The sequence below is a fragment of the Microchirus variegatus genome (assembly GCF_963457635.1).
Source record: "Microchirus variegatus genome assembly, chromosome: 12".
NCBI classification, from domain to species: Eukaryota; Metazoa; Chordata; class Actinopteri; order Pleuronectiformes; family Soleidae; genus Microchirus; species Microchirus variegatus.
In genome coordinates, this window is record NC_139813.1 from 14,099,692 (window position 1) to 14,118,388 (window position 18,697).

The 18,697-nt window shown below is 39.9% G+C and overlaps 1 protein-coding gene across 1 annotated transcript; it reads right to left on the bottom strand.

The window, feature by feature from the left end:
• Positions 1–1,421: 1,421 nt before the first annotated feature.
• stum (stum, mechanosensory transduction mediator homolog) lies at positions 1,422–14,582 on the bottom strand (the record flags this gene model as incomplete). Its single annotated transcript, XM_083898529.1, has 2 exons — positions 1,422–1,621; positions 14,372–14,582. The coding sequence occupies 2 exons, from the start codon at positions 14,580–14,582 to the stop codon at positions 1,422–1,424; spliced, it is 411 nt and encodes a 136-aa protein (XP_083754655.1).
• Positions 14,583–18,697: the final 4,115 nt, after the last annotated feature.

Sequence of the window (18,697 nt, forward strand, 5' to 3'; positions counted from 1 at the left end):
TGTAGTCCTGAGGCAGGCTGATGGAATATCTATCTATAACGCAAGTTGCGTCTGTGGGTCCGTTGTCTGTCTGTGACGGGAATATCTCGCTGACCGTTTGTCAGATCGCGCTAAGACTTTAGATGTGGGTTGAGCATGGCCCGATGGTGTGCATCCTTGATTTTCAAATTTTTGGAGGAATTTTCCTTTTTTCACGGATTTATCACGCTACACCAGGCAGGCAGCGGCTCATCAGCAGCAGTTGCGCTGTCTGGAGCGGGGAGGTGGGAGTGAAGAGGCTGTCCTCATGGTGGGTGAGACATTTTCACAAAGTTCGCTGCAGAACATGGTGTTATACTGAAACGACGAAGTCGGTGTCCATTCACCAATACGGAAGCACATATTTATTTTGCATTAGCATGCTACTATTTTGCGGCTAACTTGGCGAACCTGTTTCCAAAGGTAAGCTAGCGACGCTACAATTAGCATTAGCGTAGGGCTAACATAATACAAACACTGTGCAACCTCATTAGGCACAACCTAAAAATGTTTTCATTTTCAATTATCATTAGCGTAGCTAGCTGTTGTGACTGTCAGCCACACCAGTGTTTGTATTATGTTAGCCTTTACGTTCCTTATCATGCATTACCATAACTGAAAAATCTTCTTCAGCTCCCACTATAGGAATACATACTTCCTACGGGCACTGCACTAGTAACACAAAATTCAAAAAGTACATTCACTGGAAGGTTGCAAGAAAAAGGTACATACAACATATGAATAATAATAATAATAATATAGAGCAGTAGGAGTGGTAGTGGTATATAAAGACTACAGGAAATGAATCTCAGTCAAAATAATATCTTCTAAAGTAATGAAAACATGACTGTGTGTGTGTGAGAGTGCAAATGCTGCATTTATAGGGTCTATTTTCAGCCATTATGCTTATTCTTATGCAGTAATCTGGCTAGTTTTTTCTTGATAATAACATTTTCTTGTCATTAACTCTTAGATGTGCCTTCAAAAAGGTCACCTAGAGCATCAAAATGTGCTCATAAATGTTCAAACAGTTTTATTTTTATATTTTTCTGAAAACCAGCATCAGTCCTCATACATATCATATATTAATATTAATATTAACCCTTAAATCGCCAAGTTTGTCTCATGATGCATGCAAAACAGTAATCTGAACATGCTTCAATGAGCACATTTTTGTGCTTAGGTGTGTTAGTGTGAGTATTTTAGTTAACAATGTTTTACAATAGACTGAAAATAAGAAATGCATGAATTTTTTCACACTATCATTGAACCTCACAAAAGGTCAAATCATTTATTGCCGTTATTCCACAACTCTATATATTTCATGCTGAGCATCAGTTTGGCAGTGTCATGTGGCATCAGTTTGGCAGTGAACACACCAGATTAACCAGTATAATCTCAGATCAGTAGCTGTACTGACTTGCCAGGATGACCATGTCCATTCCCCAGAAGATGCTCATGATCCATCCGACCATGATGACGGCCGTCAGCACCTGGATCAGCGCCGCGGCCACGTTGAGCCAGAACACGCAGCACACGCCGCGCTCCGAGATCAGATCACAGCGCGCTCCGCACAGAACTGTGAACGCTGAGATGAATGTACCTGTGATATTTAAAAAAGTGAGAGAAAAAAGTGAATGAATAACAAGTGTGATGTAGAACTTTTTCTGTTATATAAGTACATTTGAACCAAAAGAAAACACATGATTTACCGCTTAACTATACAGTATATTGTAGATTTATGTATACTGAATCTGCTCAGTGAATGCAACTTGTCAGATTTTCTCACTGCTGCCATTGTCTATATCCCCTACATTCTCGTGATTTCTCTTTCCTCCCATGCTTTCCTGATGTTTTCCATCTGGTTCCAATGATAAAAAGTGACCTTTTTCTAAAGAAGTCACTGAATGTCTGGCCCTGATTGGCTGCCTTAGAGAAACAAACAAACAAAACAAAACAAAACACAGACAAACAGACTGATGCTCAGTGCACAGCCTTTGTCTTCCTGAATGAAACCCAATATCACTTCTCATCATGAGACCTGGACCTTCCCACAACCCACTCATTGTACAGTTACAGTGTGTGTGTGTGTGTGTAAGTCCCAGTGCTCTCAAATCAGATTACCCTACTACAAATTGTTTCCATGACAACATCCCCTCAGGAGAAAGACATACACAGTGTAGATAAACAATACTTCCACTCTTTCTTTCATTCTACTACTACTGTTTTTAAATGTTTTTTTTTTAAATGTTTGGAATGGATATGCTCCCAGCTTCTCCTAAATATAAGCCTGGAAAAACAATACATTTCTGAGAGGCTCTAACATTCCCACAAGGAAATAAATGACTTTTTCCCACGTCATCTCAGCAGTATATCCACATTACCCGTTTAGGAAAAATGTCTATACTTGTTTCTTTTATTAAATTAAATTCACACTCATCCATCGTCTGCTGCTTTATCCTCCACATGAAGGTCACGGGTTGCCAGTCCTTCACAGGGACACCTAAAGACTCACTGACCCCAGATCTTCATGCTGCTAAGGCAAGAGTGCTAACCGCTACACCCAGCCTATCAAGTGGTGGCCCAAAAGCAACCTCTTAGTGCCCCTTGTTCCCACCAGAAACTCTGAGAAACACTTTTCACTGTCCCTCAAATACAGTAGCTCTGACCATACATGGGTCATATGTGACAAATATGTATCTTAATTCAGAGAAACTAATGCTGTTGCTAATATTGTGCACCTTTAGTTGCACTTGGGTTAAAGACGCCATTTGTAAGAATGTGGCCAAAAACGGTTACCACACAAATTCAAAATAGCGAGGTCTTTTAGGTTTCGTTTTCTCCGCCATCGTAGCTCAGACGTAACTGGCAACCCGTGGTTGCTCGGCAGCTGAGACTCTACTGACTGCAATAATTGGTAGATTGCAGTAGGTGGCGCCACATGCCAAAACATAAACATGATTTGCCGTCTGCAAAAGATTCTTTTTAATGCAAATATTTTGGCTGTACTGTTGTTGTTGGTGAGTTCAGTTTGTTATATGAACATTATTTCTGAGTCTCTGATTAGGAGGATTTTATGGCCAGTTGCTTTAGATTTATTACATAATGCACCTTTAAATATCAAAAACTAATGTATCAGTGCATGTGTGTTTGTTTTTATGCACTTTGAGGTGCACAAATGACAGAATGCATTTGTGCTGGTGTTTTTATTTTTTTATTTTAAATTTTAACCCTTTAACACAGACACCTTTCTTGCTTGGTGAAAGTGTTCTGTGAGTAAGTGCTTTTGCCCATTTTTCCATCACTTTCAATATCTGGCAGTTATTTACAATTTATGTTAAATGTTAAAATATTGTATTAATTATTTAAAATGAAGTAAAATAAAGTTTTATTCAGAAAAGGCACTGTAGCTGTACATAAACCCCAGATTTTGCGTGTTAAATTTGAACACTTTCTTTAATTTTTTGTCTCAATGTCCAAGAACAGGCCAAAATATAGGAAACTATGTGCAGGCGTTTTTCCCAACTCTCTCCTCTCTGGTGACAAAGATGCTGATTCGCCAGCTTCCTGCAACAGTGTAAGTGACCGTAATAACCAGCTTTCAGAAGCACAAACTGTTGTGTAATTACGGTAATGTACTTGTCGGCGATGCACTCTGTGTTAAAGGGTTAATTTGGCTCAGTTGAGTTCGTAATATCACCACAATGGTTGACGTTTTTATCAATTTATCATGGACATACTCTCAGTAAGAAACAAAAACAAACGGTGATACTTAAATTCCTCATGTGAGAAGAAATAGAGGGAGGATGATAAAGAGATGGATCAAGGCCATGATGCACATCAGGCTTTTCTTGTGTCGCACACAGTATTAACAACAACAGTACAACAAACCTGCAGGGAGAAATTAAAAATACCAGCAGATCTGCTGAATAATTGATGGTTTTTGTACAAATGGAAAACATTTTTTCAAATGAAAAGGAACAAAAAATGAAACACTTCTCATCAGGACACTTTTATTGGAGTTATCTTATTCTCTCACACAATCTGAAACAAACCCGATATAGAGCCTATTTCACGTCAAAAACCACCGAATAATAATAAAATCTAATAAAATGAGACATGGACACAGACAGATGAATTTAACGTTTGGATTGCAGCCAACTCCCATTTCAAAGCTTTTCCGCAGAAAGAGCAGCAGCGAGCTAATTGGAGCTCGTCCACCCAGAGACGACGATGGTCTGATCTAATAGAGGAATCTTCTGGTCACAGAGGCCACGCCCACCAGCAGATGCTCCGGAATGACCACCTCCACACATGAGCTGTGACTGACAGCAAGCTGCCGTCTCTAGTTACAGGCAACTTTTTTAAAAAAAGATTGAAGGGTTTCCAGTTTCTGTGTGATTTCTTCTGTTATCTTTATATTTATTTTGGTTTTATTATGTTTTATAGTATGGTTGCTACTTTTACCCATGTCTCATGTCATTTCACTTATTTTGGATGTTTCTTTAGATGTAATTTATAGCCTCATGTGAACTTTTTATGTGTTTATTTATTATTCTGTGCAGCACTTTGTTCCTCTGTGGTTTGATTTTTAAAGTGCAGTGTTGTAATGTAACAAAGTACACATAGTTCGTTGCTGTACTTAAGTACAAAATCCACATATACTGTACAAATACTCGACTACATTTCCCATAACTATCTTTGTCACATATAACTACCAAATAAAATCAGAAGAGTTGGTTATGGTCTGGATTTATAGCGCTTTTCCAGTCTTGATGAACTGCTTTAAACTATAGTTTTGTCATGGGGTAAAGTGTCTTGCTCAAGGACACATACACTAGCCGAGCCAGGAATTGAACCCACAGCCTTCCAGTTGAAAGACAACTACTTTTACTTCTTAAACTCAAGTACATTTTATATCAGAGAATGAAGGTTCATACTTTTACTTGAGTTATATTATGACAAGTGACTTCAACTTCTACCAAAGTCTTTTTCTGCTTAAGTACCCCTTTAAGGTACTTTATACAACACTATTAAAGTGCTTTATAAATAAAGTTGGGTCATATCAGGCCTGTCACACTGCACCAAGGAGACTAGGACTCAAATGTAGGCTCTAGGAAAGTTAAACAGTCCTTTCATGACAATTCAGGTTTGGCACACTTAAATCAATCCCCACAGCAAAGACCATAAGTCTAACAGGTATCAAATATGTGCAATAACCCCAGAAACATTCTCTAAATACAGTCAAACTTTGGTTTGAAAAACACTGGCCCCAACAACACGCGAGCACAAGAAGAATTGGCGCAGCCACAGGCAAAGACAGAGTTTAAATAGGGAGGAGAGCCAACGACATGCAGGTGTGATGCATTAAGGCAGGTGGTGGTAATCAAAGAGGCGGGAAAAACACACAGCAGGAAGTGGAGAGACCTGAAAGAAACAGGCCATTTGTAAGACAAAACATGTGATAAAGGGAATAAAAGGGAGCTTAGCTAAGAAGGGATTTGACAATGTGTTGATAATAAAGTAGTATAGTTGTTTGTGATTTGTGTTTTTGAAATTAGCTACTTGATTTATCATATCATGCCTCTGCCTTGAGATAATGTATGTTCTAATTTGATTTGATCTATAAAAAAAACAGTCTAGGTCCATTTAAGAAAGTGGGAAAGTGTTTGATACATACTACTGTACTGTATTGGAATAATTTAGATTTTTAGCATTGAAAATGCCTGACATTACTAAACATGTTTGTTTGTTTACTTTGAGGCAGCAGAAACAAGTTGTGTTTCACCTCTTATCAGCTACTCATACAATTAGCAACATACAGAGCTAACTAGCTAATGTTGAGTAAAATCCATGTTTATTCACTGTTTACTGGTGCTGTTTAAACTGTGTGCGTACAGAAATGTTTCACCTCTTTTTTAGCTACTCATACCATTAGCGACATACAGAGCAAAGTTAGCTACTCAGTAGCTAATGTTGAGTATAAGTCCATATTCACTGTGTATTGTTGCTGTTTAAACTCTGTGTGCATAGATAAACTTTGTGTTTCACCTCTTATCAGCTACTCATACAATTAGCCACATACAGAGCAATATTAGCTACTGAGTTGCTAATGTTAGCTACTTAGTAGCTAATGTAGAGTAAAAGTCCATATTTATTCAGTGTTTAGTGCTGCTTTTCAAACTCTGCGTGCGTACAAAATGAAACAAATAACCATAAAATATAACAATAATAATTAGCAACAACATCTGCTTTGGTGACAGCTGCATGACAATATCATCATACGTGTTGATAGTTACACACTGGTATGGTGAAATTAGTTTAAAAAGAAAAAGTTTAATTTCATATTATCACACCTAACACGTTAATATCCCACCAGTGTTTTTTTTTCACAAGCAGACATTATGAAATATCAAAAATGACCACGCTGCTGGCATTTGAGTAGAACACAAGGCCAAATGTGAAGGACGTGTATGAAAGTTCAGAGATTTATGGAAAGTTCTGCATGACGACAAAAAGGTTCACTAAATCTTTGTTACAAATCGACATTGTAACATTAACTTCATGCGTGAAAAGCTTTTGGATCGTCTGTATGTTGCATGTGGGAGAGTGTGTGTGTGTGTGTGTGTGTGCACAGATATTACCCAGACTAATGACTGTAATTACACACAGATCTGCACAGAGCACCCACTGGCAGTGTAGGAGGTTAATGATGGAGTGTGAGAAAGACAGAGAAGGGATAGTGAAGAATAAAGAGAAGGAAAAGAAAGGGAAGAGCGAGGAGAACGACAGGTGCACTTAAAAAACTGTGATGGAAAAGTTATTCACACAATAGAAATGAATGACTTTATCTTTTACTCAACAGCTAAATATCCTAATAATATCCATTTGGCGTTACAGTGTATGAAGCTCACAGATGCTTATGACAGTGTAACTTTATATGAAAAGAATTGTATATCACACAATAGATTAATATGTACAATATTAAATACTCTTTAGTATTTAATAGTGTACTTAATATAGTATTTAGGTTGTCAGTGACATTTGAAACCAGCTCTTTGATCAATTCCCAAAAAAAAAACAGTGATTCCCAAAGGTCATTAAATATTTAAACGTTAATATATAAATAATACATAATAAACACGTCTTTATTCGTCAGTTGCGTAAATAAGCAAGTATGCAAGTTCCGAAATAAGATGACTGATATAATGATCATCGTCATGATTCAAGGTTTAGGTTTGGATCTCACAGGATTTTCAGATTATAAAATGGGCCCCAACACTTTTAAATTTGGTAACAACTGATCTACTGTATATCCAGGTTTAAAAATTATTAGTCCGTCTTCTCTTTGTTCCACAAGCAGAACATCAGGAGTGTCTTCAGTGCTGCAGAACAGCTTTTGAGAAAGCTTTTAACGTGATTAGATCGCTCGCTAACATTTCTGAGCAGCAGCATTTTAATAGACAATGTGGTCGTGTTGTGCAGTTATGGAACACAGTGTTGAGAGGGAGATTTTATTTCTAATAACCACACGACCACACTGCATTTCCGTTTGCCGTGTGAATTGAATTCAAACAGAGATACAAAGACAACTTTTTTGTGATGAACAATGATGAGAATGTGTCTCTTTTTTTGTTCAGAACCCTCAGTTAAGTAGTATCTCTTTAGGTCCACCATAAAAACAAGTAAATACGAAACTTAAGGGACAAGAAATGACATCAGCCACAGAGGCTACTGGGAGCTAACAGCAGTTAGACACTGGACAGATAAATCCTCTGAAGCTGGAAGTTTGTGTAGGACTCTGTGCTGCACTGTGGAGCCAAGAATAGAACTTTTCTCGGACTTCCGATTTTCGGATACCGTTGCCCTCGTCAGCACTCGTGCGTGCTTTACGGACAAAGCGGAGCTCCGCGAGACAACAATTCCAGGAATTTAGCGCATTGTGACGTCCCAGTGAGTGCGGAAGTCAACATCGCGTGTTTTATCTCCTGTACTTAGACTGAGGAGGACCACAAAAACATGAGTGAGTCAACTTTTTTCACACTTTGCCGAGTGATAGGACCTCCAGAGTCCCAAATATAAGGATTTAAATGATTAAAAAGTTGACTTTGCATAATATGGGACCTTTAAGTAAGTTTTGGATAGTTCAATATGCCACTGAACATTAACACATCTGTTAAACCTTTTAAACCAGATCCAACTTTAAACTACAGTTAATGTGTCTGTTTACCTGCAGCTTGCCCTCAGTTAACCCAGTTAACAATGACAAACAAGAAGTCCTGCTTTTTTTCATGGTGAATCCATTTGGTTCTCGTATGTTCTGAAAACACACACACACACACTGAAATGTTTGCGTAGCATTTATAAAGAGGACTCATTCCTTAAAACCAACCCTTAAAATGGTGGACAGTACGTGAGAAGCAGCCAAAATGTCTTGTCAAAATGATTTATCCAGGTGCTTTTTGTGGAATATTTATCTTTATACCTCTAGTTTTTAGCTCTGTCTAGTTTTCTGTCCCTTGTTTCCTCTTTTATTTTGAGGTTTATTTAGTTGAGTTTTTCTTACTGCCCTCTCTTCCCTGTTGATCGTTTGCCTCGCCCTGACGAGTCTCACCTGTGTCTGATTAGTCTCACCTGTGTCTCGTTAGCCCTTCCTCCCTCTGCTCTCCACTCTGTTTCAGGTCACTTTGTTAGCTGTGTTTCTACTCCCTGTGTTTCAAGGCTTTTCTCTTTGTATTTTACTTTTTGTTTGTTTTAGACTCTTTTAACCCCCTTCATTTTTGCAACCTTTTTTGGTCCCCACAAAGGAGAAAAACCCTTACAAGAACACACACACACTAAGCTGAGACTAAATTAGGGGTGCATTAAACAAATCGTGATATATTTAATGATCTAAATAGTGTTTATTTTGACTTAAATGTGGGTTTATTTTGTAGTTGAAGATCTCACATGTGCACGACTGTTCAAGGTTTTAAAAACAAAAACCATTGAACTGCTTTACAAATGCATTGTGTGTTGTTGTATTTTGTGATTTTCTTTTTAATTCATGTCCTGTATCACCACACTTAGCGTTTCACAAAAGTGCAAATTAATACTAAGCCCCTCTAGTTAAAAAACAAAACAAGAGTGACACTGCTTTGGAGTAATTAACACAACTATAATCAGTGCAATTTGTAGTGTTACATTAGTATTGATAATAGTGAACTGTGAAAAGTGCACTGAGTACACTGAGGTGGTGGGTGGGACACTTTCTTGTACTTGCTGCATACTGAGGACCGGGTTGCTGACAAAGTGAGGATCAGCATTTCCACTTTGTAAATCAACACAATTACAAATCTACTTTATGAATGACATCTAAAAAGAACTACTGGGTGCAGTACAATACACTGTCTGAAGGTGGAGCCCCAGAGCAAAAAGTGTGTGAAACACCAGGGCTGTAAAACGGGTTTTTGTACTCTGTTAAAAACAGAGATACATCATGTTTACAACCTAAGGATGTGATTTCAATGAAAACAAAGTGAGGACCGGCCAAAATGTCCACTTTTTAAAAATGACCTCACTTTGTTGGTTAAAAACCCTCACTGGTCCTCAGTGTGCCGCAAGTACAAGAACACACACACACACGCACGTACACACACACGCACGTACACACACACACACACACACACACACACACACACACACACACACACACACACACACACACACACACACACACACACACACACACACACACACACACACATCCAAGACAACAGGTCAGCATGACCTAGAAAACACAACACACTGGACTATCTCTGCCTGTCACGACAAACTTAAACTGCAGAGATCTGTAGTTTTTCCTTCACAATAAGAGCGTGTGCGTCATTATTTACAAAGCTGACGGTGAATACCAGCCTCGCCAAGAGAGTTTGAACTCATTGCATTACAGCAAAACCCAGGAGAAGATGAATGTCAGATTTAATTCTCCAGCTCAATCTTCAGGTTCACTTAAGGTAATCAAATTTGACCTTTATCACAATGTTACATTTTTTTTTTATAGCTTTATCTGTTCACACAGACATACATAATATAAAGGACTCAGCTGCTCTCAGTTGTGCTTCATAAAAGTGTCCTATATAATTTGTCATTGTGTGTGTGTGTGTGTGTGTGTGTGTGTGTACATTCTATCTATGTGTGTATTTCTTCGTCCACCAGTGTATCTGCATGTCTGGCGCTCTGCTCTGGCTTTGCCCTATAATGCAGTTACACATGTCCACATTTTATTATGGCTGCAGGTTGAATAGAGCAAGATGCTGTCTCACTCAATTCACTCCCATTTGCAATGACACACGTGCACACACACACACACACACACACACACACACACACACACACACACACACACACACACACACACACACACACACACACACACACACACACATGCATGCATTGTGTTCATTTCAGTCGGTGTTGTCATGACAACTAACCACAGCTATTCAATGAAATGTCATGGCATTCAAGGCGAACCTACGCTGTACATGCACACACACACACGCACACACAGACACACACCTATATTGTAGTCAATATTGAACATAGTGTGTGAAAATCTGTGTCAAACTTGAGCATTTGCTGATCCTGTTTTAATCAATGGGTGTTTGGGGCGTATTTATGCGGTCGATAATTCAGCATTTATTGTGATTTTTGAAGAAATAAGAACCACACACACAGACGCTCACAATGACGACCAGCATCTGGAGCTGTAATTGCTTCAAATTAAAATATCAGAATTTTCTCTCTGTGTGTCTTAACGACGCGAGTGTTAACATGTTCTCAACTGAGCGCCACTTCATGGAACAGTTTTATGTCCTGCTGCTTCCCAGCTGACACACTTAAGCAATCTGGATGAGTCAATGACACACACTGTGTGTGTGTGTGTGCGAGCGAGTGTGTGTGTGCGAGCGAGTGTGTTACCGTGTGCCCTGAACCTGAGCTCCACTTACTTTATGTACAAAGCGAGGATCAACATATTGATGAAGTTGCTGCTGCTGCTGCACACAGTGTGTGTGTGCACGTGTGTGTGTGTGCTAAACTACCAGATGTTATTACGTAATCTTACTATACAGAGATGCACATGCAGAGACGAGCAGCCCGAGTGGAGGATTAAACTGTAGAGGGAAAAGGTGTAAGAGATGGGAAGAAATGTCTTAAAAATAGACGGTTTGGATTCTAAAAGCACACAGAATACAAATCCTTACATTATTCTGACTTTATACAAGTATTATAAGAATACAGTGGTATGCAAAGGTTTGGGCACCTCTGTAACTGTTCATGATTTTCCTTTATAAATCATTGGTTGTTTGAATAAGACATTTCAGTTAAATATAGCAGGAGACAAACACAGCGATATTTGAGATGATTTAGGCATGTGCATAAGTTTAGGTAAGAAACATTTTGTGCATCCTCCTTTTGCAGAAATAACAGCCTCTAAACGCTTCCCATAGCTTCCAATTAGAGTCTGGATTCTGGCGGAAGGTATTTTGGACCATTCTTCTTTACAAAACATCAGTAGTCCAGGTTTGATGGACAGTCGGCTTTAAATCACACCACACATTTTCAATAATATTCAGGTCTGGGGACTGAGATGGCCATTCCTGAACATTGTATTTGTTCCTCTGCATGAATGCCTTAGCAGATTTTGAGCAGTGTTCAGGGTCGATGTCTTGTTGAAAGATCCAGCCCCAGCACAACGTCACCTTCGTCACCGATTCCTGGACATTGTTCTCCAGAATCTGCTGATATTGAGAGAACCAACCTCTCTATTGAGAGAGGCCACACAGCCCCACAGCATGATCGAATCGCTACCAAATTTTACTTTAGGTAGCAAGTGGTTTTCTTGTGTTCTTTTTCCGCCTAGTGTCCTTTCCCCTTGTTTTTCCCAAACAACTCTATTTTAGTTTCATCAGTCCACAGCACCTTATTCCAAAATGAAGCTGGCTTGTCCAAATGTGTGCTTTAGCATACCTCAAACGACTCTGTTTGTGACGGGTGCAGAGAAAAGGCTTTTTCTGCATTACTATTCCATACAGCATCTCCTTGTGTAAAGTGCGTTGAATAGTTGAACGATGCACAGTGACACCATCTGCAGCAAGATGATGTTGTAGGTCTTTGGAGCTGGTCTGTGGGTTGACTGTGACTGTTCTCACCATCCTTCGCCTCTGCTTATCTGAGATTTTTCTTGGTCTGCCATTTCCAATTCCTCACAATGTTCCTCACGGTTGAAATTGAGAGCTTAAATCTCTTAGATAGCTTTCTGTAACGTGACACTAATTCGACCGGAGGTTATTGGGTGGTTGGGAGGCTGTAGCTACTTGATGAGGGTCTGTAGTATGAGGAGAACAATGGTGTTGAAAAGTCACAGTAAAGTGTTTTTTTTAGATGTGTTTCACTGACAATCTTCTGCCTGTAGCTTCCACAGCGACGGAGCTATACACGCTGCCAGATTTACAGCATCCGACCGTGCTAAGTCAAGGTTTCCAGCCATTCTAATGAAAGTGATGATGTGTCTCGCCTGCTGTGATAATGCTGCTGCCTGTAATGACGACACCTGCCATGGATCTTTACACACACACACATGCAGAGACAGAGAGATGACACCTCCACCTGCTGCTGTGATGACATGCAGACGGCACATTTAGCACGGGCATTATCACACACTGACACACTGAAGCTGCTAGGATTCACACTCTGACACTATTATTTTAATACAAGGTGTGAATGGGGTGAAAACCATTCTTATTCCACCTGTATATCACACACACTCACACACACATAGAGGGGATTGAGACCTCTCCAGTTAGACCTCGTTCACACCTGCTATTAACAGCCTTGAACTAATTAGCCAGATCACACTGAATACAGGTCTGAGATCTAGACCAAGAGAGCTGGTCTCGCCTGCAAAAGTTTCAATATAATGTGCTTATTATTATTTTATTATAGCTTTTACTGCCACAATATCAACACAGATGATTAAAACTCTCATATAACAATAGCAGGAGAAGAGTTTGATTTCCTGGAGATCCCCCCCCCCCCCACACACACACACATGCAACTACAAGGATAGTGGACACACCTGTGCACTCAGACTCCTTTAGGAACACGTCTATTGGTGAATTCCAATTCCTTGCTTAAGCCTCAATCTTAACCCTCAATCTCAAAAATGCGTGCTCCCTCTAGTGCAAGTGCTGACCCGATTCTCAGAAAAATTAAGTTGAGGGGCAAGTTTAAGGGCTGTATCGCCCTCAATATTGAGATTTTTTCCGAGATCACCCTTGGGAGCAAGGGCTACCCAGAATGCATTGCGTGTTTTGACAGAACAAAGATGGCGCAGAAAGCAGAAAAACGAGTACGCTACAAACGTAAGTATTTTCTTTGTTAATAGAGACCATTGTATTATCTTAGTTAAGGCCCATATTATGGATTACTTACGCCATTGTCAATAGCCGGCCAGTGCGGACAAGCGATCGTTTGCTATCATTTACTTTTCAATAAGCCGTGGTGTGTGGTAACTGTCAGCTGAATATGTCAGTGGTTGTGGTATTTGTATGAGTATCATCTTAAAACTAACTGATAGGTTATTACGGATGACGTAAATGTGTTCTTCTTCTTCTTTTTTGGAGTTGACAGACTGGACGCAGCTTTCGCGTTATTCTGCCCCCTACAGTCTGAAGACGTATCTGCATTTAAGGGGTGTCCCATTTCTAAGTGAAAAAATAACCCTCAACACTTGGATTTGAGGGCCAGTTAAGATTAAGGGTTGAGCTTGAGGGTTAAGATAGGAATTGGAATTGGCCCTTTGTCCTCGCGAACAGACATGATGTCATTGTGTATTTGAAACAGAGGCAGGAGAAGTCAGATGTGATCATATGTGGTTGTAGTTGTTGTAGGATTTCAACGGCAATCACACTTCATTCCAGTCCATGTGCGACTGTATCATCACTGAGGATTAAACCCTGAACGGGGGATTTAATGTAAGTAGATTTCTGCCTTAAATGGTCTTAGGAGATTTTTTTTATCCCAAACTTGTCATGGTGTGCCAACTTCTGTTTGCTGGCATGTCTGCTTGCACCACGTCTGCAAACTTCTCTCGTATGTGTGTTTCATGAGCAACGCAGTGTCTCCTTTATCTGTTTTCATTCAACATTTTCTCTTGGGTTTTTTGACTCAGTAACTTCATGGACATGCATTTCTTTCTTTTACACAGGAGCAGGAACAGAGACGGATCAAAACAGTCTCCTCCTCATACAACAAAAAAAGGGATCGATTTAGATACATGGAAAGAGCAGGACAATCCTGATGCTCAACTTACCGAGTCCAGGTATGAAGGTGTTGAGGAACAGACAGATGACAGCCAGAGGAAAAGGCATTGTGGGTATCGCTGCCCGCAGAGGTCCTTTCTTCTCCCTGACCTCGACCACCACTCCTCCGCCGGCTGTAGGTGCTCCGACGATTGCTTTGGCCCCCAGACTCTCTCCTGTCTTGACAAACCCTAGGTCTGTTCCTCTTTCCTTATGTGCCATCTTTTTAATTTTTTTATGAATCAACACTCAAACTGTAGTTGGTGACGAGTAAAGGTTGATGCAAAAAGAACTAGTAGTGTTTCAGTGGAAGGAAAAAGTGATCCACTTGTCTCATTTATTCAGGAAGTCTATAAAAGCACAATCAATCTATGGCAGTATACTGAAACAAATATATCCAGACAAATCAACAGAAATGCTAATTTTTATGCCCAAAAATGAACTTTGCAAACCTTGTTGCAGGGAATAATCTTGTGCCTTGAAGCTTTTCATCAATATTCAAGTAAATCTCTTAACCTCTACCTCTTTAACACTTTCTGTGACTCCACTGGAGAGAAAAAATCACCTCATTCTTGCAGCTGCTGGTGTCCTTAACTTTTTTTTTCTCCTTCAATGATCCTGAATTTAGTCCCTGTAGGAGATTACAAACGTCTCATCAGGCGTCACAGGAATCTGTTGATGTTTGTCTCCAACGTGTCCAACATGGTCCTGAGCAATCAGCAGAATCTGCGCAGATCAGTCCTTAATAGATGTGCAGCACTTTTTCAACGAAGTCCCCTGTTTTTCTTTCCTTCTTTCTTTGTTGCTTTGTTTCTTCCTTTCTTTCTTGAAAAGAAAAGCACACACACACACCTCTCAAAGACAGAGAAGAGAAAGTGCACACATCCCCCCCTTTTTCTAGGTCTCCCTCTCTCTCTCCTCCTCCCCTCTATCGCTCTATCTCTCTCTCTCCATCCCTCCCTGTGCTCCCCATCCTCTTGCTCCATTTAAAGGAACAGTACGACGTTTAATGCGTTCACCGGTGTTATAATATCAGTGTGACTGGTTTAAATTCACCGTCCTTCAACGATAAAAGTTTACAATGATGTCGTTGCACGTTCTTTTTTATTTTATTTATTTATTCATACAGCAGGACTCATAACATATGAACTAAATTTGATGAACATTAGATGCTTACTAACATGCATATAAGTAGCATACTAGCTCTTTATTAGTAGATATTAAGCACCTATTATCACTTTATGTAGGGAAAATCTGAATTCATGTCGTAATAGAGGTCGAATAAGGTTATGTAGAATAAGGTGTTAATACGTGCTTAATGATTAGTAATAAAGGACTAGTATGCTACTTATATAGTAAGCACTAATGGTGAATATGTGTTCCCTAATCTAAACACATCGATAGAAAAATCCACAAACATTAAAACAAAGAGACTGAGACAAAGAAAGACAAGAGTGGAGGTAGAGAAGGGAAAAGAGGCTGAATGAAGAATTATCAAATAAGAAAACGAGGGGATGAGGCAGGTGTCGGACGGTGATGAATGGTGAGGAGGAGGAGGAGGAGGAGTGGCGATGAAGACAGAGTCGGTATCAATATCTCAGTAATTATTCATGCAGCCCACTATCGATCAGTCGCACGGCCGGTGCACCTTCATCACCCGTCCTCTGCCTCCTCATCTTCCTCCTCTTCCTCATTCTGTGCTTCTCAGCACCTTTTCTTCTTCACTCTGTCAGCGCTCGGTGCTAACGCCCGGCGATAAAGACGCACGCTCTGCCTTTGTGTGTTTTCCCGTTCTCTGTTTCATCAGCTGTCTTCCTTCTCCACCTCCCCTCTTCTCCCTCACATCTCTTCTCTATTTGGTCTCCTAGCAACCCAGGAAGCTGTAGGTAATTATACAGCTAGATATTGATCTCTCCGTTCAGGTCCCCCTCTTCTTAATATCTCTCTTTCTCATAATTTCCCACTTTTAATTTCCTTTCAGTGTCGGCAGCAGCACACGACAGGACAGCGGTTTTATTCAAAGTGTGATGTGATAATGTGGACCACTGAGCCCAATCGCTCAGCTCAGTGATGCTGATCACCATGGCAACGTGACATTGTGTACGAGGAGTAACTTGTCTCTTTCTCCATTTCTGCTCTCTCTCTCTCTCACACGCAGAGTTTGATTTATGTTGATTCCATCTGTCAGAGAAAGCTGTCATCAAATAGTTCTGTCTCTCTCTTTGTGTGTGTGCGCTTCCCCATTGTGTCCCATCGCCCCAGACTGGATCATCACCACAGTGTCTGCTCTGTTCAACACACACACACACACACACTCCTTTTCTTTGGCCCTTTCATCCACAGGCTCCCCGGCTGATTCTGGTGCTGGCTTTTATGTTCCTCTGTTTCTTCCCCCCGTCTTTTAATTTATCACTGCCCCGTCAACGCCGCACAAATTTCTCCCCAAATTCAAGTCACATGGCACAGTGTGTGTTTCCTTTCAGCTTTTATATGAACAAACAGTCTTTTATTGTTGGGATGAAGGCGTCAGGGAGACACTATAATAAAGACACAGACGTTTAATGTGCTCATCGGCTCTATAGACCAAGGTCAGAAGCTTATGTCTTCCTGAGAGAGAGCGAGAGAGAACAGGAAGGAACAAGAACAGAGGCAGTAATGAAACATCACTTCCTCCTGAGTGCACTGATCATTTCATGAATGTATGTGTCATTACATCTGTAATCGTTTAATAATTGCAGTATAATCCAATAATATAATATGCATTACAGCCATTTTTTCCCCACTTGGTTAATAAAGAATAAACCTAAACTTTAATTCACATTCTATTACAGAGTCAGATTAACTTTGACAGTTGTTTTTTTTAATTTATTGGACTTTTTCAGATCTTTTACTCTAATAACACACAGAGTACAAATCCTTGCATTATTCCGACGCTATACAAGTATTATAAGCATATCTAGTTTATAAGGATATCATTTAGATCAGGTGATTTAACAAAATAAAACAAATTAAAGGAGGCAGAAAACTAAGTGTGGTAGAATATAGCTTAAATAATAACATGGAGACTGAGATTTAACTGACTGTAATTACATGCACAAAGAGCAGTGTAGGGCTTTCATTTTCTTTGGAGGAAGTGACTGTCTGATAATCAAATAACACATTTATCTCTGGAAATGAATAAAAAACTATAGATTTTTGAGGTGAAGTGGCCCCTTAAGGACTGTGATAGAAGTACTTACTTCTTCTGTTAATTTCATTGTATACTTTAAGACAGAAAATCTAATCCAAGTTCAAGAATTGATCAAAAAGTTTGTTTATTCTTTGTTCTCTTGGCTGATTTACATTCTGACTTATCATAACTACAGAAAAATGTTACTTATGTACTAATGTAAGTAGAATGTCAATGAAAGATTTCAGTTTAAATTTGTTTAAATTTTTTCTATACTTCACTGTGTGTGCATAGGGTTAAACAGTAGACTCTAAAACCTCACTCTGTGTCCTAATTTCACTCCTCCACAGGCTGACTGACGGATGGACGGACGGACGTGGTTTTATGCAAATAGGGCATCTTTTTTTCCGAGGCTCTTCTGCTCTCATGAATATATTTTCGTCACAGCAAATCCAACATGACAGCCAATCGAGCGCAATGTGGCTTCACCACTGTGTGTTTGTCCAATTAATCCTGACGCCGCTCAGACCCCGACGTGCCGAACTCTCGCTGTAATGTCAAATAAGTTTGGCATTTTATAAAAGTAAGAGCAGAATGTAATCAGACCACATCTTCTAATGAGTGTGTGATGTTAAAAGTGTCTGCGTCTGACACTGACATGTTTGAGTTTAAAGGAGTCATATCATACCCTATTTCTCCAAGTTAACCTAGTTTCCTGGTGTCCTAATGAACATGTCTGTGACATGCTTTGGTCAAAATACCATAAGGATGAAGTACAGTTCAATCACCCTGCCAAAACAGCTCTGTTCAAAACGCTCTGTTTAGTTGTATCTCTTTTGGTCCACCTTAAAGGTCCACCTTAAAAGTAAAACGAAACTTAAGGGACAGGAAATGACATCAGTCACAGAGGCTACTGGGAGCTAACAGCAGTTAGCATTCGGAAAAGTGATCATTTGCAGGCTCTAGCAGGCACATTGCCGTCATATATAACATGTATCCACTGGACAGATAAATCCTCTGAGGCTTGACGTTTGTGTAGAACTCTGTGCTGCACTGCGGAGCCAAGAATAGAACTTTTCGCAGACTCCCGGTTTTCGGATACCGTTGCCCTCGCCAGCAATCTCCGCGAGACAACAATTCCAGGAATTTAGTGCATTGTGACGTCGCA